General features: G+C 41.5%; 3 protein-coding genes across 3 annotated transcripts in view; 2 read left to right on the forward strand and 1 right to left on the reverse strand.

Annotated features, from left to right (window-relative positions):
* Positions 1–1,165, reverse strand: part of LOC119725727 (N-acetylglucosamine-1-phosphotransferase subunits alpha/beta-like) — a 41,084-nt gene extending 39,919 nt beyond the window's left edge. Inside the window, exon 1 of the mRNA XM_038197277.1 lies at positions 934–1,165. Within this exon, the coding sequence (XP_038053205.1) occupies positions 934–1,047 (114 nt within the window). The 5' untranslated portion in view covers positions 1,048–1,165. The remainder of the gene's footprint in view (positions 1–933) is intronic.
* Positions 1,166–3,494: 2,329 nt separating this feature from the next.
* LOC119725743 lies at positions 3,495–7,789 on the forward strand. Its single transcript, XM_038197300.1, has 2 exons — positions 3,495–3,992; positions 4,558–7,789. The coding sequence occupies exon 2, from the start codon at positions 4,561–4,563 to the stop codon at positions 5,482–5,484; it is 924 nt and encodes a 307-aa protein (XP_038053228.1). The 5' UTR covers positions 3,495–3,992; positions 4,558–4,560; the 3' UTR covers positions 5,485–7,789.
* Positions 7,790–11,307: 3,518 nt separating this feature from the next.
* Positions 11,308–19,856, forward strand: LOC119725748. Its single transcript, XM_038197313.1, has 2 exons — positions 11,308–12,239; positions 19,155–19,856. Exons 1-2 carry the CDS (start codon positions 11,345–11,347, stop codon positions 19,622–19,624), a joined length of 1,365 nt encoding a protein of 454 aa, XP_038053241.1. The 5' UTR covers positions 11,308–11,344; the 3' UTR covers positions 19,625–19,856.
* Positions 19,857–23,005: the final 3,149 nt, after the last annotated feature.

Raw genomic sequence — 23,005 nt, forward strand, 5'->3', positions numbered from 1 at the left:
TCAATTGTCATAGATAGAGGGCAGGGTTTTGATTTTTTTAGGGAAATTTAGGGGTAAAATGACGATGATAGTGCGGCGACAACACGCGACCCGAAAATAAAGATGGCGATCACCGCACAATGTTCCGTGAGCACGCACGGCGAGCTGAAACGCAAGGCACAAACCGCGCAGGAAAATCGTGATTTCTACCCCAAGAATCTGTTCAAAATTGCAAAAAGGGTGTCATTAGAATTGAGAAAAGTCTGATTTTGATTGTAACTGTGATTTTTGAGCAATAAAAAACATTTTTGACTTTAATTTGGGAGTAATTGTAGAATACCCTGCCACTCCGAAATACACCCCTAAAAAGTAAAATCTCTGGCTACGGGGTTGGAATCACTGGAAAAGAAACAATTCAAGTCCATTGCTAGCTAAGCCGATACTGAGTGGGGGTCTCCTTGAGAACAAAGCAACACAAAATGAATGGGACTGGGACTGTGGGAGTTGCTGAACAATTTTAAGTCTAAACCAACTACCCTGTTGCCGGCTACGCGGATACGGAGTGGGAGTCCATGTGCTTGAGAATGAAGCAACACAAAAGGAATGGGAGTTGCTGAAAAATTCCAAGTCCAAACCAACTACCCCCTGTAGGCGCTGTAGGCTATGTTGCTGGTTACGCGGATATGGAGTGGGAATGCAGTGGAGCATAACGTGTACTGTGCAGGCCTAGCGCTGAGGTTTATTTATTGAGGGCAATCAACCACGAGCTAGACGAGGTGCATAGGTCGAGTGGCGGGATATTCTGCAATTGTGCCCTAATTGGATCAAAACAAAACAGGGGCCCTACAGTACTTCACGATCGCCGACAGATCATATGACAGAGTAGGCCCCTAGTGCCTATTCATATTCATAAAAAAGTTTAACTTGAAAATGAAATGGCGTGGACTACGTTACCTCTCCAAAATGAATCGCAGAAAGTATAACAATAATAAGTCCGATGAAAATCAAAATCACCCCATGACGGTGGGATAAAAATGTGTAGGTCTGTTTCTGTACAAGCTTGTACATTCTGAATGAAAAACACCTCAGAATTGTGGAAGAATTTCGCTCGAAAGTTTCTTTTACACGTTGGCGAAATTGACACGGTCCATGGAGAACGCCATGTTTTAGATGGTATCCTTATCCTGTCCATTATTAGTTATTTGTGGATGAGTACCAGGGACGTTCTTACTCTCAATTGAGGGCGCTGTGCTACCAAAACGGAAAATGTTCCATGCGTCGTCTGCTCAACGAAGCTAGTATAGCCGCAAGGGCATTGTGCCTCTCAAAATTTAAAAGCAAATAGGATCATATATTATATTTTCATGCATTTTGTTCGTTTCCAATAAAAACACAAAAAACACAACTTAAAATACAAAGAAGAATGTTCACAGCCTAACCTAGCTAATGAATATAGTGGCAGCCTAGTGGCTTAAGGGAAATTGTGACACTGCCGGGTTGAAAAGCAACCTACTGAAAGTGAAACTGTTCAAAAATAGTAAAAAAAATAATAATAATTGCTCAACGAAATTGTGGAGTTTATTCCATTTCCCCAAATACATTAGTATTGGGCACTATTAAAAACAAATCTGTTTTGCGACATTACTCTTGGAGAAAAAAATACCTTTGTTTTATTTCCATTTTTGCTGTGGTGTGTGAATAAATATACAAGCATAAATAATGCTCTTACGTACTTCAATGATTAATTATCTTAATTAAGTTGGTTTGCTTCAAATGCTTATTTAAAGATGGTTATGTCTGCATATGTATACACATCACAATTAACTCACAAGGCATGAAGGTGACGATCGATTTCAAGTATTTTTTCTCTTTCTGAAACTGTTGCAGACCAGTTTAATAGCAATTTGGTCTCGAAGACGTGCGTAGTATAACCTTGTGTATTTGGATGAGAAAGTTCAGTACATTCCAATGCCTATACACTAGGCTCTTGAATTTTTTGTTCTTGATCATATGTTTTTATTTTCTGATTTACATTATAAAGGGTGGTCCCCCCCCAAAAAAAAATGGAATGGCATACTTCCACTACCCTGAGACTCAAACCACATACATTGTACCAATGCATGGAGAATCTTTTTAGAAGAAAAATGAAACAAATGTCGTGCGATTCGGTCCAGTAGTTTTCATTCTACAGACTATTTTGTGAAGCAACGTAGGGGTCATTTTTGTCCCGATGAAATTGAACCACGCCCGGGAATTTGTAATTGATGGGGGGATTGTATAATAGCTTGATATCGTGCTACAAAATTATTGTGACAGAGATGACCACAAATGCAGGGACACGTTTTTACCCTATAAAAAGCTCAGATGTCGTGCAAATATGGTTTAATTTATGCAACTCGTAATTTCACATTTGGAAGAGACTAATATTACTTGGGTTTTGGTGGTATCCTCACCCTTTCAAGTTGCTTTCAAGTTGCAAATTATGGCCGTAGGTACATTTTGAGGAATACATCGGGACATGTGTTTTGAGTGGGTTTTTTTTAGGGAGTATTGTTAAGAATGAGCATATAATCAGAATGATGTTAAATTTAATGTTACCGCTTAAAAATGAAATTTTCATTCTATATTTTTGCGATTTATAGTGCCTTAAAGTGTCGACGTCGGGACATAAAAGTAGACGCTTACTGAAGAATGACCCAGATAGCAGCGCTCGTGGGGGAAAAGCCGCTTGTGGAAAGGGACTATATAGCACATTTCCAATGGGGGAGCGACTGTTTTACACTGAAAAATTGCCTGGGTTAATTTTACCCTAGAATGGGTGAAAACTGCAACTTCCCAAACTTGGGTTGTTCTGTAACCACTTGTTTGGGTTAATTTAATTTGGTCTTGTATGACTTCAACTTTCAGTTGAATTTAACATAAATTCTAAACAATTGGTTATAGAACAACCCAAGTTTGGGTAGTTGCAGTTTTCAGCCTTTCTTGGGTAAAATTAACCCCGGCAATTTTTAGTGTACTTTTTAATGGAAGTAATGTCACCTTTATTAGTCATGGCCCTGAGAGATTCTTTCAAAGGAAGTGTTTCCAGGAAGTTTTGAACCACAACGTGACGGGCTACCGTATAACATTATGAAAGTGATCCAAATTTCGGGGCGATACTCCGGAAGTTACGCAGTATTTAGTCATTGCTATCACGAGAATATCGATTAGCACCATTCGGGAATTTTCCAGACACTGTTATTTAACCAATGAAAAGGATGCTCGGTGAGAAACAATAAACAGTTTATCTCTGTGCTGCTTTTATTTCGTTCAGAGCTGAGGATGAAATCTAATTCCATTTGGGCGAAACTAAAATTTGCAATTTACAAAGCTCTCAAAACAGGAAACAAAACTGACAAAATGTCCTCTTGAATTGAATTACAAATAATTGTTCTGACGCAGATGAGGGTTGTTCGTCTTCGACCTGGTAACGTGCAGTTTCGGTTCTGATGAATTGCGGTGGACTGCACGGGTGTCGCAGTGTGTCGAGACATGCGCAATGGAGCCAGTTTTAAACAGTTCGCACACTCTGATTGGATGATAGATCGCGTCACTCTACACTGGCTGGTAAACGAAAGATGATTGGTCAATAGTTTCGGAGCTCAGCGCCAAGGGTCGATTTATCGAGGTTGCACGCGTTGAATTCATTCGTGGAGTGGAGCAAAGACATTTCAGGCCTACAGCCACAAATTCTCAGTTTCTATGTGTTATTTGTCGTCGAAAGCCACAGAAAAAGAGCTCTGTTGTTAAAAGAGCTAATCATAGTACGATTCGGCAGCTTGAGGTTCATTTCAAGGATTTCTACAAAGTTGAAGGTTTCTGTGGTTTGAGAAAGTATCGATTCGAGTGTATTTAAGGAGACGGGATCTTCAGCGCCGGAAGAAACTCATCATGCTGCTGGAAGCCAAGACTAGACACACTGTTGACGCATGCTCGTGCCGGAAATCTTGGTCTGCTTGACATAGACAGTTGAGGTACACCAACATTTTATTCTGCATTATGTTTATGTTTGATGAATTTCTGATCAGTAGAACTTATGGTGCCTAGTCTTTTTTTCATTGAAAACTGACATCCAGTGAACATACAATCGTTCAATGATCCTAAGTCATTCACGACACTGATGATTTTGAATCAGTGGTTTCATGAAAGGTTTGAACTTGCATTACTCGTCTCAATTCCTTCATTCACTGTGTCTTTAGTGCGTCTTGAATATTTACACATTAAAAAAAGAGACATTCACTTCTCAGTTCTTTTCTTGCACGTCTTAAAATTCGTTCAGTTTTTGTATCTTTGATTCAGTGCGTTAACAAGTCTGCAGGTTAAATGTTCGAAGTGCTTGTTCCACTGTAGTAGCCGAGCCCATCAAGAGTATCCACAAGTCTATCACAAGTCCAAGTCTCAATTATAGACAAACGCTGTTCAAATGAATTAACCATGGTAAAGGTATTTTTTTGTGATTTACTTTTAACCGAACTTGTGACGAACTCCATTACAACACTGATCTCCCATTCCTTTTTTCTTCCTGTTTTTCCCCTTCAGATAATGCAAGTAATACTGTTCTTCGTCGTTGCCACCCTGTGCCTGTCCCTTACCTACTCGGTCAAGATCGGGAAGTTCGAACCCCGTTGCCCACCGGGTAGTTTTAGGAACGCCGTGAGCGGTCTGTGTCAGGTCTGCACCCAGCCTTGCCCGAGCCCGCTGGTGGAGATCAGCGCATGCCGGCACGACGCGGACGCGGTCTGCGGCGCGCCAGACGCGCACGCGGACGTGGACGCAGCTGACGTCATCATCGTCGACAACAAGCCCCGCCCCATCAAGTCCTGCTCGGCAGACTCCTTCTTCAACCGTGGGACCGGACTCTGCCAAGAGTGCATCCGATTCTGCGCTCCACCCCTCGTGATGACGGAGCCGTGCCGTAGGAAATCGGACGCCGTCTGCGGCCGGCCGCGTCAGGCGGCAGGGAAAACCTCATCACGCCGCAGGAAGGACAAACACGAGCGGAAACGAAGGCGAAAAACTCGCAAGAAGCCAAAGAAAAGACCCTCGCCCCAGACGACTTCCAATACGGCAACGTCGGACCAGCTGTGCAGTGAGAACAGAGAGCAGTTTTACGACTCCACACAGGGACGCTGCCTCCAGTGCCGAAGCTGCGACGGCGCATTGGAAGAAATCTCCCCGTGCACGAGTACCAGCGATCGCGTCTGCAGTCCGAAGCACGGACCGGCCAGTACGAAGGCCCCACAGACCGGAAGCAGCGCCACAGAGCTCCAATCCAACGAACTACCAAAGGATGGTCACACTAAGTCGGAGATGAGCAACAGGTCTCGCAACAACGAGTATCCAGACTCGCGAGCGGACTCTGGCAGCGACAAACACCCTGGCAAGACTGACACGCTCCGGGGGAACTCGGCTGACAACCAAGACCATGTCAGCGCGGACCCAATTCACAGTAACATTGCCGAATGAAACACACACAAAAACACATGGAGAACTGTGCACTGTTCTGTTCCATGTTTTGTGGAGATGAGGTCATGTTCCACAATTGATAAGGGGTGACATTTATTGAGTGGATGAAAGGACGAAACGACACTGGACGAAATATAATATTAAGACTTATAAAACAGGAAAAAAGTAGGGGAGAAAAACATCAACAACACTTTCATCCGCACCCTATCTGTAGCATTCCCTTCACAACGTGGCTACGAGAATGTTTCTTAAATGTGTATAGTAATAACAGGGTAACAGTTATTTCTCAGTGAGCTAGAAGATAAGGGAACATACGATATAAAAAAGTAAATAAAGAAACTAACCGAAAGGCCCTCTCATACAAACCAACGACAGGGCACAGACACAAAACACGGACAGAGACTAACGGACAGACGAGTTCGAAAACAATTGACCTATCGCGGTAGAATCACGTTAGAATCGCGTCAACGCAGCTTGTGAAATATTGTCCAATTACATGTTATACAAATGGACGCGGAACATCTAAGACAAACAAAACTTACGTACAAGAATTCCGTAGTGGCCAACTCGCAAACGGCGATAGGTCAACTGAAGACGTGACAAGGATCACACATTGAGTCGAATAACCAGTAATTAAGGACAGTAGATGGAGCAACTGTATATAGAAGTGTATAAAATCATATTTTACTCCTACATGTGTACTTGTTTCTAAATAACTCCAGCATTGAGAGTGCAGCCTTTCGGCAACGTTGTCCAGACTTTGGACATTTAGACGTCAAAGCGGCGAAGCCGTAATAAGGCGAATTGAGGAGACTACACTTAACGGGGAGAGTGACGAATCACGAGCGCGTGGGCCTTGCTCAATTTGCCTCGAGCGACTAACCGCCGCTCGGTGAATACCTGTCCAATTCACGGCTTGTCGTAATGCTACGTTGCTTGTATGACTGGTTAGGCATTAAGTGGTTGTACATACGTGGTTTCAAAAAGTACAGGAATTTCAAATCGGCTCTGAAGCCGAGGTTCTCAATGTTGTCTTTTGCTGAGAGGATTAAAACAAGAAAAGAGCCTCCATTCTTGCCATAACTTAACAATGAGAGCCTCGGTTTGAATGCTACTTTGGGACTCATGTGCGACGTAGTATTCATTGGTGGCGTTTTATGGGTCCTAAAGTGGGCTCTTTCGAGAAAATTGCACAAAAATTTTTACTTTATGCTTCATGCATTTACAGGGCTCCGTAGTCATTTTTAGACATCTGTATAATTATTATCAGTAACTGTCTGTCCCTGTTACAGTGTGATGAGAACATTGGTTAACCTCAGTTTTCAAACATCCCGCATCTGCGGATATTTCATAAGGTATTTTGTTACAGAAAATCCGGCACTGTGGTTGCAAGTAAAATTTTTAGGCTGACCAATTTCCGCAATTATAATTGTTTGTTTGATATTTCCTCAGCGGCATTGTTCATTGAAACTTATAACAAACCACGAACGTCCCCTGTTTTTCCCCATTTTACAAGAACTGGAAACTGAGAGTGACACTAAACCACTCCAAAAGAATCCATTGCTGCAAAGGCGTATCAAATGCAATTTCAGAGTTTATTCAAACGCGGTGTATGGACTTTAACCCATTCTTTTCATTAATTAGTAACTATACAGCAACCCAGCTGGGAACTAGCTACGAGGAAGTAATATACATTAAAAAGGGGGATTTGCACCGATAACCACCTGCACTAAAACTTCGAATGGCAAACTTCCTGCATTTTCTTTCCCTGGACAGTAATTACGACGAATTTTGCCACGTGATCAGTGTACGTCCGAGTGGCGACACCCCCTTTCAATGGAGAAACCATTGTACACGCTATTGTACAAAGCATGCCACGTGGCATATGATCTGAACAATAGCTAGCATAAAGCTTCCGCCATTGAGGGGGGCCATTTGTGATAGGAGTGATAACGTACCCTAATAATGGTTTATACCTGAATCTAGGATGGGAAATGTAATTTACATTCTTGATTCTTTGATTTTTCTGAACAAAATTAGGATCAAAACCTTTGTACTGAAAACTGAATTCCCCTATGAATCTCATTCTAATTTTTTCCTTCATTAACACTTCCTTTATCCTTTTCGTTAGCATTATTGCATTATTAATATGACATGTATTATTAATATGATAAAATAATATGTATTATTAATATGATATTTTGTTATTGAGAAGGTGCCTTTTTTGTACGATAGTTCCGAGTTGTATTATGGACCAAAAAAATATTCGTGACGTTTAAGCACATTTTAAAGGGGACCAAATTGTATTATTTTGAATTAAAGTTTAAAAACTCTCATGTGTGTCCGTATTTGGTCATTATTCCCGTATACTCGAGATGAGTTGTGAATACTTGAAGTCATTTACTTGAACACATTTTTCTTGGACACATTTACACATTATTCTTGAACACATGTACACATTATTCCCGTATCCTCGAGATGAGTTGTGAATACTAAACACATTTACTCTGTATAGTGAATTTTCCTGCCTGCTCTATAATAGGATATTGTAAGTACTTTTGAAATTAATGTATACACTTTATAAGAACGTGCTTACCAAGCTCAGTGGGCTGGGGCATTGAGTTCGTGGTCTGCGAGTAATTTTGCATGGTGTGGGTTCGAGTCCAGCCTGGGGTCATGGTGTGTGTGCCCTTGGCAAGGCACTTTGTCACTCATTGCAGAGATGGTTAGTTGTGGTTGATTGTAGCTGCCTTGCGCCGAAATGGCTGCATCGAGCTGTATACTTCCCGGGGAGCTGAGATTGCATCTGGAGTGTTGAATTGGCTCATTGAGCAGGGGTAATAATAAAGTAAAGCACTTTGATCTTAGGAAAAAAGCGCTACATGTATAACAAATACTCTGGATGCTGTAAAATGGCGGCACTTGTGCCTAGATTTCAATACCATTCACCCTATTTGAAACTGTCCCTGCCTGCTACCACGAAACTCCATATTTGAGGGTTTCTCGTCCAAACCAAGCATTTTAAGCTATTTGTGGCAATATAATTCCTTCTCCAAATGGTAGTTAAAACAATAGGACGACACCATATTGTCACCTTAATGGGGTGTGTCGCCCTCATATGAAAAGGTTAAGCAAAAGGTGTCGCCCTAATAGAGAATTCATATGTTTAAATATAATAATATAAGTATTGGCATTTTCTGGGTTGGGTCGACAGTTTTATTTAGTATTTTACACACATTATGAGGGCGACAGTGTTACTGTCGCCCTATTCTTAAAGCCGTCATATTGACGCGGGCTAGGAATAAGGCTAAGGTTAGGGTTAGGGCCAGTAAGATTTGTGCACAAGTCTATGGAAGTGTCGACCTATTTGGGTTGTTATTCATAGTATTACATTGTGTATTATTACTATTATTATTCAGCAGGATTCTCCGAAACTGAACATCAGTTGGGCGGAGAAATTAGAACAGCTTCCTCATAATTTTATCAACAATAATAAAGTGATTGTTTGTTCCATTTCTAAAAGCGGCAGGAGCATGTTTTCTTCACTGTACAGCGGTGTTTATTTTTCACGTCTGTTCCTTTTTTTTAGTTTTGTTTTCTAAGTATTGCCCATTTGGCAGTGCTGCAGCACTCGAGCCTAGAACACCATAACATTTCATATACACTTAACCAAAAAAGAAAGACCCCTTCATACTTTTTGGTCTAACTCAAGAACTACTGAGCACATCTTGCTCACATTACAACTGATCAGTACAGAAATTCCTTAGCAATTCAGCCATACTCTTTGTTTGACCCAAAACGGTGATAATGTGTTCAAAATTATGCAATTTATGACAAATGGTACCGAAAAAAGTTGCACTTTTGTATACGTGCAAGGTGAGTGTGAACCACAACTTGCACGTATACAAAAGTGCAACTGTTTTGGTATCATTGGTCATAAATTGCATAAAGTCGTACATATTATCACTGTTTTTGGGGCCAAATAAAGAGCATGTCTGGATTACTAAGGAATTTCTGTACTGATTAATCCTTATTTGAGCGAGAGGTGCCCAGTAGTTTTTGAGTTAGACAAAACAGCATTGGAAGGGGCCTTTATATTTTGGTTGAGTAATGGATTTAATTATTCTTACTCAATGCAAGTTAGGCCTCGGACTCGACACAGGTGAGACCGACTACGAACTTTGCCATTATTTTGTTGTCACAGCTCTAAGCTGACAACGATTATAGTCGGTGCATTAAGGTGTGAATTCCACTATGTGTCTGTAATGATTGGGAAACATACAAAATCGATCCAAACGAAACCTCAAATAAAAAACCACCCCGAGTCACCAGGCACTGAGAGCGCGCCCTCTGTCGCCCGTTCAACTGAGGGACATCTATTTATATAGCAGAACGTATGTCCGCGATTCTTTAAATGACGAACCTGCGTGTGTAGTACGAAGAGACCCACTCCGCACAAAAACTAAGGTAAGTGGATGTTGCAAAATAACTTCAGTTAGAATTTATTATATTAAGGCCTGATTATAATTAGTCCTTAATAATTATATCAAGGTTTTACTTTGTTCAAGGTAGTATTTACGTTTTCATGCTAACTATAATGAATAGACAAGGAAATAAAATCTTGTTTCCTTATCTGTGGGCGCGTAGTGGAATTTGTACCGCAATATAGAACTGACTTTGATCGCTGACTTAGCTGTAGCCAAACAGAGAAAAACGAGAAAAAAACCTAAGCCTACACTAAAATTATAACAAGGAACCAGATGTGAATAAAAAAACACCGCTATAAGCCTAGAACAAAACATCCTTTTACGGCTTCCAGAAACGGAACTCCAAAAATAGTTAATGAATCGTATGTGTTACGACAAGGTAATATGTTCCCGATCCAACTGCTGTTCTATTTCGGAGAATCCTGCATGTTTTTACAGCACGAAGTGATTATTTCTTTAAAACCAGAATTAGTGTGGTATGAATAACCATTATGAAATCAACGTTTCGGTCTCAACACCTCGATTCTTCTCATGGCATTTGTAATGGCTGTCGGCCCTGACAATGTTTAGAGGCCACTCAAGGTAACTAAGGGTTACTAGATAAACGAACAAAGACGGGCATACGGGGCGTCTGCCCCCTGTACCCCAAAAGCAAACCTGGACGGCGCGGTAGAGGTACGTGTACGTGCTAGTCTGGGCACGTGCTCACTGTTCACAGACGAAGGCCCCCCGTAATGGCGGATTAAAGCATTGTGCTATAGGTAAGTGTACAAAGCAACTGTTCTATGACAGTTTTCCTGAGCAATACTAGCACCTTGCCTTTGTCGTTGAAGGGGGCCTCCGTGTGATAGAAGTGACATTGTGCCCGCATTGGCTAATCTGAAAGCATCCACACGAAGTACTGGCACACATTGTTTACGTTACATACCTAGTGTGGACATTTTTTTGTTTCGTGTAGTCAAGAAAAAACCTGTGAAAAACCTAATTTTACCCAAACTGTGTAAATTCTATCGACCCAATTTGATTTTTTTACTATGATTCCCTTGAGAGTTTCTGTTTATACATAAACATAATCCAAATGTGTGACACACAAACATAATCCAGAAATGCTTCTAAACCTGTTTTCCAGAGAGGGGGGACCTTGACAAGTCCACACAACGTATCTGAAACCTGGTTTATGTGGACATCTTTAATTTGTTCGGAAGTCCACACAGTGAATGTAATGCTTGTACAACATTATCTTCATCACTGAAGAACGTACAGCTTGATTCGTGACAGGGTGACCAGCACAGATCATGTAATACTATTGGGGTGCAAATTTCTCGTTTTCAGAGCAAGTTACTTCACGGTTGAAACTACCCAGGTCTGATAAGATGGCTTCTAGATTCGTCAAGGCTCTTGTCACGATCTTCGTACTCCAGACTCTGACCCCGCCCTCCTACCCCATACGGCAGTGTGCCTCCAACAGTTTCTTCAACAGATCCACGGGGTTGTGTCAGGAGTGCACCAGGTACTGCCCTGCCGGTACCGTGATGACAAGAGACTGCCAAATGGAAGCTGATGTCGTCTGCAGCCGGCTGCCCTCCGCGTGTGCCTCTGGCTGGTATCTGGACCGCCGTAAAGGCCGATGCCGGGAGTGCACCAGGTTCTGCACCGTGCCGCTGGACGTGGTCACCCCGTGCACGAACGACACGGACATGGTGTGCGGGACGCGCACGAGACCGACTAAGCGGGGCCGACCGGGACCTAAAGCACCGAAGACAACCCCTACCGTCCCCTTTCCCACCCCGCTAGTAACCACCCACCGCCCATCAGAAGAAATCAACCCAGCAACGACATCCAGGCCAGGTCAACGGGTTCCTACCACTTCCATAAAACTCCAGCCGAATGTAACGGAGGAAGCACCTCAAAACGTGGCCACCGAAAGTGCTTCAACCACAGACCATGCGCACAAGACTGTCTTTTCCGAGGATTTAGACGTGTCCACAGACGTTCCGGCGTTACAGAGCGATCGGAGTCTTCCGGAACCGAAACGAATTTCGCCTAGTGGTGGGGGCGGGGTCCTGTCGACGCAACAACAGACCGACGACACCAAGTTTTACCTCTGGATTGCCGTCAGCGTCCTGGTCAGTGTCGTGGTCGTTGTCGTCGCGTCGCTTGCGGTCTACTGCACGGGCTTGAAGTGTCGAGACTGCGCTGGAGAGAAGGCCCAGAAAATGGGCGAGGCTGGAAGTGGTGGGATGCAACGCGCAGTAGACAACACTCAAGGTAAAACAAAACACAAGTCTGTTCGTTTAAATGTCGGCCCCTTCATTCCCAGTAATGACTAATCTTAGAACAGTTTCAATTTTCATTTTTGATTTCATTTTGTATTCATTTTCATGAGAACGTTTTTTCAGTAAATGACCTATAGTCAGTTGGCTTAGGGTATAGTAAAAAATCATCTCCCAATGCAATTTCAGGTACATTCTTTGAAAATATTAAGGATTATTAATGAAACACTATAAAACCCCAATCAACAAAATGCTTTTTTTTCCTGTCCCAAAAGAGTGTTTTTCGGGTATTGTTTTCGATTCGAAATGAAGAATATACATTGCACGCCCATTTTCCCTTACTTTTTTGGGGCGGCGTCTATTTGGAAAAGTTGCAAATTAACCCAAAAGGCGAGTCATTTATCAATACTTTTTGCAGCAGATTAAACTTCGAGTTTAGAATTACATGTTGAACTCATATTTTTTGTTCTCGTGATTTAGCACTTGGGTGAGCTGTCCAAATACGAAAAAGTAAGGTGATATTATCAGAATCGGTTTTTTTTGCGCACCAAGGCCCCCACCCACCTTTTAATGTCATTGCCCCGCCCATGAAATGGACAGAAAAAATGCCATCAAGTGGTTTTGAACTTGTTGAGGTATCCATAAGTGAGTTTCAAAGTTTGTGCCCCAAAGTGCATTATTGCCCTACAAGCCCACTGACTATAATATAATTCAATAAAATCAACCAACATTTTCCTTTTCAATTATATGTAAACGAAAACCATCAATACACTTGACACTTCATACACTTCTTTTGCACGGTTGTCCATCATGTGATTGATTTCACGTGGTTTTTACCAAATGACGTTTATGAACAGTACTGGGTTTCCTGGTCGCTAATTGCAATATATTGTATATAAAAAATATTGAAAGTGATCATCAAAAAACATAGCAGTTCAACTCCAGTTCGTTACACAAGGAAAACCTCGTATATCCGTTCTGCGATCATTCCAGAAATTCACATTATACCGGTTTTCATTAGTATAATGGTTGAAAACAAAGAACTGAAGCCGTAAATTCAGTTCAGGTTACTCAATCACACAAATTGAATGTTGTGTAGGAACAGATACAATTTCAAACTTTGGATTTGCAATGACCATTGTATCATTGTACACAGTATTAGTTTGGACGGAAAAATGACTAAAACTGTTTTTAAAAGCAACGACAATTGTTTTTGCCATGTTGTGAAAGAAATTCTCCGTCATGTAGGACCATTGGGCCTTAAATAGTTTGAAGAGGCTGATGTGAAGCATGACATGTCAAAAACATTAAAAGAACAAATAAGATGTTTTCCTCGAACACAGAACACCTGCCTGTCCACTTTACAAAGCTTTAAAGTCAGATAACATTATAGAAACTGTGCTTAACAATTAAACACGTTCTGAAAAATATCTTGCTATCACTTTGCAAACACATTTCATATTAAACATGTTTAGAGTATTAATGGATAGACTTTAGCAATTAAGCATTGATGTTTAGCTTCCAGATATGTTTCGCAGACTGATAGCAAGATTGTGTATAACTGCTAAACCCAATTTTTGGCGTGCAGTAAAACCTGCCATCTTTGGAAATTTGGGATTCCCAAAATCGCCGTTCGGCCAACCTCCATTCAGTTTGTCAGACATAACAATGCAGACGCGAATAATGCAGACCTAATTACTGCTTTTTGGCCTTGACAATGAGGAATGATTCTCTTTCATGACTTGGCGGAGAGAGGGCAGTCCACCTGCCTCGCTAAACCTCCCCCCAAAAGTATCCCACCTCCCTTTTGTTCGTAGCCAGACCTTTAAATATTTGGGGATTCCCCTTTTCTGCCCGGCCCTTTGTGAGTGGTGTATAGACGCGTGCAGCAGCGTTGCGGGTATTCCTTCATAGAAGTTGAAATGTACGCTAAACAAAGATCAACAAAAACAAAATACATGTACTTTCAGAAGGCCATATGAAGTAATATCAAAGCATCACAGCACCAACTCGGTAACTAACTACAAATAAGTCTAAAGGAAAGCCTTGCTCGAAGTACACAAAGAAGAGTTGCACCTAACAGGCTGTTCAAAGATCTGACTGTTTGGGGGTATTTTAAAGAAAACAATTATTACAGTGCTTTTAAAAAGGACAATTTGAAATTTACTAAGCCTGCGTTGAAAACTTTTAGCGCTCGAAAAGTCTTAATCACAATTTCATGCTGTTTTGGAATACGTTTAGGATTGGGAATTGCTCGGATGCCGAATCTGGGATAGGCCTAAAACGTAGTTTGAAATAACGGACATTTATACGAAACTTGATATCAAGCAAGTACCATTACCACTCAGTCTCCTGACGACGGGCAGAGCATACTGTCTGAAACGTTGAGTCCCTCCGGTTCTTTTGAGAACCACACATACTCACAAACAGGCGCGGTTCTACGGGGGGGGGGGGGGGGGGGGGGGGGGGGGGGCTGTAGCCCCCCCCCCATTTTTTTTGTCTAGCACCCCAAAATAAATTCTGTAAAAAAAAATGTGATGTACATGCGAATGGTCTCCCCCTAAAGAAATAGTCGTGACAAGGGTGCATTTGTAGTGAATATAGTGTGAATGATTTTAGGATTTTATTGGCGCTCCCCATTGAAAATATGGCATGAGCAGCCCCCCCCCCCTTCCCACCTATTGATTTTCGGAGGCCCAAGTGTCCCAAATCGCCGGAAAAAATTTCGCTGCGCGACAACCCCTCCTTCGATTTTTATGTTTTTGGTGTCAAAAGATGCGCAAGGCTCGAGGCTAAGAAGTCATAAAAGCTCGGGTCGCGATTTTTTTTTTAAAGGCTATTGCGGAAAAAGTCGGCCCTTTTAGGGTTAATTTTGTCCAAGAAGAATTTCACACGCATTTATAAAAACAAATAGTCATTTGCCATTCAATTTCAAAGTTTGGTCACCCTCTTTGAACGCCGAGAATACGCGTCATTACAGATCAATTTCATCTTGATCGGAGATCGAATTCGTGTTATTATCAATCAATTTAAAACGTGTGTTAAGTAAATCAGTCTGGCGTGTGCTTGACCTTTTTCCTTGTGTCTCTGAGCACAATTGGAACATTCGCTTACATGATTTTGTCGGACGAAGTAGTATTACTGAACTCAAAGACGAGTTACCTCAAAAGTGTAAAGAAAACCAATATCAGCTAAACAAAATAAATGCAAATAAAAGAACGAAAAAGCAAGAAGGTTATGACAAAACCAACGAATCGGTAACTATTGAATCCCAGTGTAATATGCCTAATAAAATATTGGGCCTAACATATAAGAAGATAAAATCAAAAGAAACAACAATACATTCATGAAGAAAATGCAAGGAATGAAAAATGTGGAGAATTATTCTTATTGTAGCGGCCTGCATGCATTCTAATGAAGATATCACAATGACGTATGTGACGAAATTGAACAAAATTATGTTTAAATTGTGTGGCAATAGACGAATTGGATTTCTGATTAACACGTTTTGGCATATAGACAAGACGAAATCGAATACGCCGGGACGCCAAAACGTGAGCTCATTGTTTGAATTTGTTTGAACTAAATTTGAAACAGTTGTCTGACAAAAGACGAAATTAAAACATTAGAAGTGCACTAAATCCATGTTGCTCGACGAATTTGAATATTAAAACTAATGAGTTAAAAAAAAGTCATGAAAAGGGTAAATTGGTGATAGGTGCATACAGTTTACAAGCTATTATCAGATGGAGTAATTCGCGTCATGACCCTTTTTTCGAGCCTTTATTAGCACCACCCACAAACCCGGAACTTATAAAACCAACGCGAGCTTGTATACCGAAATCGAAACACAGAGCATTTCGATCCACCTGTGGCTTTTAAATGCCACTGAAATCAACTTAATATTTTTTTATGATCTTTTCAGACAAGTTCTAATCAAACAAACACCTTGGAATTGACCACACGCCGTCGCGTGTGTTACAAAGTTCAAGTGTATATACTCGGCGTGCACGGCGGCAGACAAACTCACGTGTATGCATACTAATCGAGTTCAACAGGCCAATTATCAAAGGCGATAGACTGGTTTATGTAATTGAAAAACACAACGAAAAGACACTCTTGAAATCAGCATTTAATTGGCTTCCAGTTGTGTGCAATCGCGCGGCGGTGAATAAAACATTCATTTTCTTCAAATATATAGATCGTTCAAGTGCAGTGAACAATAAAATTTCAAAATGGCGAGATTTTGCGAGAGTACCAAACTTGTAGGCTTGTAGTTTAGGAACTGCAATGCGTTCGTTGTCCATTCTTGATAAAACATTTTAGGAAGCTATCGCTGAGCTTGGATGGCAAATTGTAATAAAATGATTTTTGAAGAGATCATTACTGAAAACATATATTGTGGTCGAATATAAGCTTAAAAGAACTGATAAAGAAAATGAATAGCACTGTTTATAAAAAAAAAATAAACAAAAGGTGATAATCACCTTTAATATGATTGACGAATTTACTCTTGTTTTCGAATGTGCCAATATTATAAAGCAAGCTTTCTATAAGGGTTATTTGCTTAAGTTTTGGAAGTTGAGAAGTTTTGAAACTCTCCAAAATCTACTCTTGAAAAAAAAATTGTTTTGCGGGGACGTGAAGGGACGCCCCCCAGAGCAGCTGCCAGTTAAAACGGAAAACTTGTTCTGTTACACAAAAGGCTGATCATGGGTGTGAGAGTCAGTCAATTCAACCAACAAAGAAGCACAACGGGAACTTTCACAAATCCAAATCTGATGACGACAAAGAGATTGATGCTATAGAAAAACAAAGAATTACATCCAAAATAGATAATGGAGCCAGACTAAAATAAAAAAAATAGTACAGAAACTGAAAGAAAGAAACGAAGTTTATAAAGAACCCAAGGTTTTGTATCTTCTCATTGTGCATACCGTCTTTTTTTTATTTGCACGATGTCAGGTGATTTAAACCACGCGATGCTTGTACCCGGAAGACAAGCGGGAAAAATATCAATTTCTGACTACTCGCAGCAGGTGTCCAAACAATACGCGTGCGAATTACGATTGCAATTCAGTGATAAAAACATATCAAGCTTTGAAACCATTCGCGTGGCTTTCTTTTGAATTTAATCCTCAGGGTTATCTCTGAAGGTCTGTGGAATAGTGTGGTCCCTGGATTTAGCTCCTGTTTGGGGTCAGTTTCGAGTCCTTTTCAAAAACTATTATAAGTCGTTTCAAAAGGAACGGTTTTGGTTTCAAGTCCAAGCCCACTTTGGCCGTATCAGTTAATATGGGATTGGGAGGACATACCGAGGGTTTATCGAGCAGTTAAAACAAATACGAACGGCAGGTATATACTTTAAAATGAGATTCAACATGATATAAGAGTTCAGAAATAAATGGGCGAAGTTGAGTTGGAGAGACAATGCCTTGGAAATAAATCCAACCCTGGTTTTTGCCCATCACCAACGTATTTTTTAAAACGATGTACACTCAGTGTGTTGTCTGTTGAATACAGAGGAAAAATCACAAACTATAAAAAAAAACTACTCGTGAATTCAGACCCACGACCTCCTGCTTACTAGTGTAGACGTCTTACCATTTGCCCATCAAGCTTATGCCGGGAACGTTTGGCTGGTTCGTCTTTGCTAGCAGCGGGTACCGCAACCTATTACCAGGTTATATAGTTTTAATATTGACTGTGTGTAATATTTGGTCAGTGGATGTCAAATTTCTGTGTTTTTTAACTTGGACAATTAATAAGAGAATGAATGTGTGCTCCGGAGGTTTTTATCACTCTGTTTAAGACCACTTAGAGTCTGGGTGCTGATAAAAAAAATCATATAATTCGTTCAAAACATCCCGATTTTGTTTAACAAATTCACTTTATGCTTTTTGAAACATCCCTCTTGCAAAATAATGGAGTGTTCAGCTGGCGAGTAAGATGTAAACAACCCTTTTATGGAGATTGACGCGCGCGTATCATGTTCTGCGCGATGTCGCGCAGAACGCATCTGGCGCGTTGCGTTTTGAATTTAGAACTAAAAAATTCTGACTCCCTGGTAGGGTTGCGCATGCCTACGTGAGGATTGTGAACGTTCAACCAATGAAACGATAAGAGGCACTGGATTTTTAGGAGTCCACATTTTATTGTGACACTGGAAAAGTGTTTAAGACCAGCTAACCATGTCTTTATCATCCGTTTAAGACCGGCCACGTGACGGGCTCTCGACCAATAGGAATGCGTAAACTGTCTTAGGTATTTATGAATATTAAATAATAGAATAATGAATAATAACCAGTCATGGCATGAATTTGCTTGGGATTGATGTCGGGTTTACCCTTATTCACTGATGCATTTTTTTTTAACTTCAATTTAAGCATGGGCATCGCCAGGGGCTACATTATTTCCCAGCTTGTGCTGTCTCTAGCATTTTCTCAATTTATCAATTTTTCGAGGGTGAGCGGGGGACATTAATTTTTACTCCCATTGACACCCCTGTAGACGCCCATGTTGTTATGTGCATGAAATTATCAGCAATATGACTTTGCCTCTCGTGTTTTCCTTTTTTTTCTCTCCTTTTGCTTGTTGTTTGAGTGTTTGTTTTTGTCGGGGGGGGGGGGGGAGGGGGGTAAGCGCCCCCTTGAGCATCCCCTCGCGTCACCCATGAATATAAGGGAACAGTGAAGTTGGGTTGGATTTGAGTTGGGTGAAAATATGTGAGAAAATTTCGACACCAGATGAGGTAACATGAATGAAACACACCTTTCTTCCTCCAATATACATTGACACAGAGGCTGATGTGTGTTCTGCTGGTTGACTTACTTGTATTAGTTTAATTCTGAAGAATACCCGAATGGATAATGAAATAATAGTCATTCCTCTTTAATTTTTAAATCAATAGACGAAGGAGGCTTGCCAATTGATCTCCAACTCCCTGGCCCTACTTCGCTTCAACCACCGCCTCAATTCCGCGGCAGCATCGGTGGTCCGAATCCAACAGCATCTCTTGCAATCGAAGACGAATGCGCAGAGGTAGAATCTTGCGCATGCGCAACCTCCATCCCACCCTCCATCGGGCACGCGAGATGGAGCTACGAAGAGGGTAGCTACCACGGGCGGAGTTCGAGTCTGAGCAACATGTACCCGCCGGCGTCTCGTCCCCTAGTGGCGCCCTCTAGGGTGATGCTGCGCTCGGATGGAACCACGGAGACGCAGTTGACCCACTGCGCGTGTGTGGGGGATGTCTACAGCGGACACCACTGTTGCCATGGGAGACACGGCCCTGTGGGAATCGCCTTCCATCCTCTGCCGTCAAACTGTTCCATGTCGACTTTTTCAGTGGTGTCTGGGGGCAGTGAATACACGGTTTGAAACCGAACACTATAGACATTTGTACAAAGAAAAATGTTATATAGATCTACAGATTCTGTGCACACGTTTCCCAGGAACAGTGCGTCCACCCACTCGTAATGGACCGATCCAGTAAGCCCCGCCCGCTGCGGAAGTGAGCAAATTAACAAGTGGGGAATTCGAATTGAATAGTCTTACGGTTTAATCTGGCGGTGGACCTGGATACCAGGAGCAGATAAGTGACGTCACATGAGCAGTGATTAGGACATGTGTACGCAGAATGTACGTATTACTGACCCGGCGGCTGTCGGATGTCGTACTCAACTCAATTTATTTCTACTATAGATCCGTATTGTAGATGTATGTAAATTATTTGGGCTCTAAAGGTTTGTTGCTAACAAGCCCGCGGGAACGGGGGGGGGGGGGGGGGGGGGGGTGGGTACTGCAGCATTGTACTCAGCATTGTCAGAGTACTCAGACATCTCCTCTGAATGCTCGTCTATTGATGTGAAATCCTTTGATAAGGTAATAAACCGTAAACATGCAGGCCTGTATTCTTCGCAGTGCTGCGCATCGTTGAGTACGACATCTAACAGCCGCCGGGTCAGTAATACGTACGTTCTGCGTATACGGTCCATTTGACTGACCCGACGGTTGTTGCATTTCCTTATCACTGCTTATGTGACGTCACTTATCTGCGCCTGGTATCCAAGTCCACCGCCAGGTAACCATAAGACTAGCCAACTCAAGTACCGCAATGTGTCACCTTTCCAAAAATATCCACTTAAACTTGGTAATTTCAAAAAAATAATGACCCCTGGCTCTTGCTCTATCTCCAATGCCACACCGGCACTTTCCTGCCGCGCGCACCATACACGCGTGCACGCATGTCGGACTTAAGTGCACGCACGTCGGACATGAATCACGGCTGTGATTGGTCAGAATACCATGGGGCGGTGCTAACTGGATCGGCCATTATGTGGTTCTTTGCGGACGTTTCAGAATTTGCGCACATAAGGGCAGACATAATTATTGCTAGGCCTGACCTCGTTTCCATGGTGTCGAGCGGTACCAGTACGCTCCCACCACACTACCTGCTCTCACACCCTGGTATTGGATAATTTTGTATGTTCAAAAATCTTGACCTCGTATGCAAATTACGAATCGATCCGGTGCTTGGCTGTGCTTTAAACCAGCGTTTGTTTTTGTATGCGATGTCTGTGGTTAAAAAACCCAGAATATTCATCGTGGCGTGTCAAGTTCCAAAAACACATTTGTTTCCAAAGCCGAAATGTTACCATTTATCCAACCAATATTGTACAATTCACATTACATATTATTAATACAAGTAAAATGGAAAAGGGACGGTTGTTTGGGAGGTGGGGTTGACATAATATTTCACATCACAACGAACGTGTATACTATTTACACGAAATAGGTCTGAATCCAATAACTTGCTGTTTCTGTATCCAATCAGGATTCAGGAAGCATCCCATCCAGGGGTTACTTGGTAACGAGGTTGAAAATATAGTAACCCTGATACAACGATGTATTACGTCCCTCCCGGTTCGCAAGTGTGACGTCATTTCAACTTAAACTACGCTTAGTGCACACAAGGGCGGGTCCAGAACACAATTGACCTATCGCGACAGAATCATTTTCACATCATAGTCCTCACCGTGAACGCCATGCATGTACATAATGCAGTTAGCTGGCCCTATTTTTATACTACCGTACAGTGTTTGTACCAGATTTCGATGCCTTTACTTTTATAACAGCTTTTTCTAGCAATGATCTATACCTTTCAGTTTGTTTATAATGTACTGTACTAAATGTACTTAATCTGGATTTAATCTAGCTGTGTTCATATTCGTTATCGTTTTTTAATCCGTTTAATGCCACCTGCTTAATATATTGTTTACATGAGGAGTCAAAGTACAATACACGAGAATAATTATATTCTCCGGTCGTGGCTATGAGGGCGTTATATGAATTATATACTTAAAGTTGATTAACTTGTAAAAGTCGAAAGGCGTTCTTTGCAGAAATGTTTTCCAAATTCCATTTTGAATCATTCGTTTGCGCAGCTGATTCTTTTCTTTTTGATAATCTATAAAGTATACGATACACAGAGTTTATTTTAGAATACAGCCAATGCTGCGCGAATACCTATGATGAAAAAAAGTAAATAATCATAAGTGATAAGTAATTTAGTTTTACGTATGCGAGACGGATGATAATTACTTTGGCCGATTTGTTCTGAAACACTTGTCGAACCGGTGCTCTTGTATAGCTTTATGATCGGTGATAGACAAACACTGAAGGGAGAACAAAAGATCCTTTCAGTCCTCGAAGGTTGGGTCTTTTGTTAAAAACGGTCCTTGATCGTACGGTTACGTGCTTAGTCAATGGGAGAGTGTTATATTACAGGGACAAAGGGAAACACAAAGCATTGTCCTCGAGCGTATAGAAATTGACGACTGTGTGTGCGCTGGTACTTAAAAACAAAAGTAATGTGGCCGCCTAATGCAATGCCTCCGCAAGTAATATATTAGAACAATGATTTCAAATGAAAATGGTTCGTCAGTAATAAAGTGTGCTAATTAATTTGTTATCTTGTTATTCAAAGTCTGCTTGTCATACAAGCGTTTTAACAATAATGTAACTGACCTTGCCAGAACCTAAAGTTCGTTTGGGTTCTTTGTATAATGTAGATCCCTTAAAGTTTATTTATTGGAAGAGAATCTATTGTCATTAAAACACCATCTGCTGTTCGTACACTCTAATCATTCTTTCATTGTTTCCCTCAACTTGCACTGGCGCGCGACATTAGCATACAGGGGAAATAAACTTAAAGGGCTTTACGACCTGAAATCCCCTGAAATTGTATGTTTTGGATTGCTTACCTGTCCTGTTTTAAAGGTCTGGTTGAAAGGAAACTAACTTAATGTGTTACTGTTCCCGAGAAAAGACAAACAAAACCCCCACCCGATTGTTTACATTGCACGCGGCAGACATGTTAGGGGCCATTCAGAATTTTCAATGTTTTAAAATTTCGATCTTTTTTCCAAATTGTGGGTGGGTGGGTCAAGCTAAATAATAGAAAATCGAAATTCACTTTCCATGGAAAAAAGATACAAAAAACAAAGAAAGATAGATCTTTTGACTTGCCTGAACTACGCGCAAACGTTCCGATATCGCGGTGTGTGTTTCTTTTCCAACTTCGTCCCCTGTATGTACTGTCAGTGGCGTAGCCAGGAATTTTTCAGGGGGGGGGGGCGCTGGGGGGCTGGAACATTTCATGGGGAGGGGGGCATCATGTAGATCAATGATAATTTTTTTAAAAACTCAAAATCTCAGTGGGGGAGGCGACTGGGGGGGGGGGGGGCGACAAGGTTTCAT

The sequence above is a fragment of the Patiria miniata genome, unplaced genomic scaffold (assembly GCF_015706575.1).
Source record: "Patiria miniata isolate m_02_andy unplaced genomic scaffold, ASM1570657v1 HiC_scaffold_1, whole genome shotgun sequence".
Lineage (NCBI taxonomy): Eukaryota > Metazoa > Echinodermata > Asteroidea > Valvatida > Asterinidae > Patiria > Patiria miniata.

What these genes read in the sequence shown, in the direction of transcription:
- LOC119725743 (XM_038197300.1), top strand. Translation starts at nt 4,561, where the DNA reads ATGCAAGTAATACTGTTCTTCGTCGTTGCCACCCTGTGCCTGTCCCTT.
- LOC119725748 (XM_038197313.1), top strand. Translation starts at nt 11,345, where the DNA reads ATGGCTTCTAGATTCGTCAAGGCTCTTGTCACGATCTTCGTACTCCAG. An exon ending in CGCAGTAGACAACACTCAAG is followed by an intron (nt 12,240 to 19,154) that starts GTAAAACAAAAC and finishes TTAAATCAATAG; the next exon opens with ACGAAGGAGGCTTGCCAATT.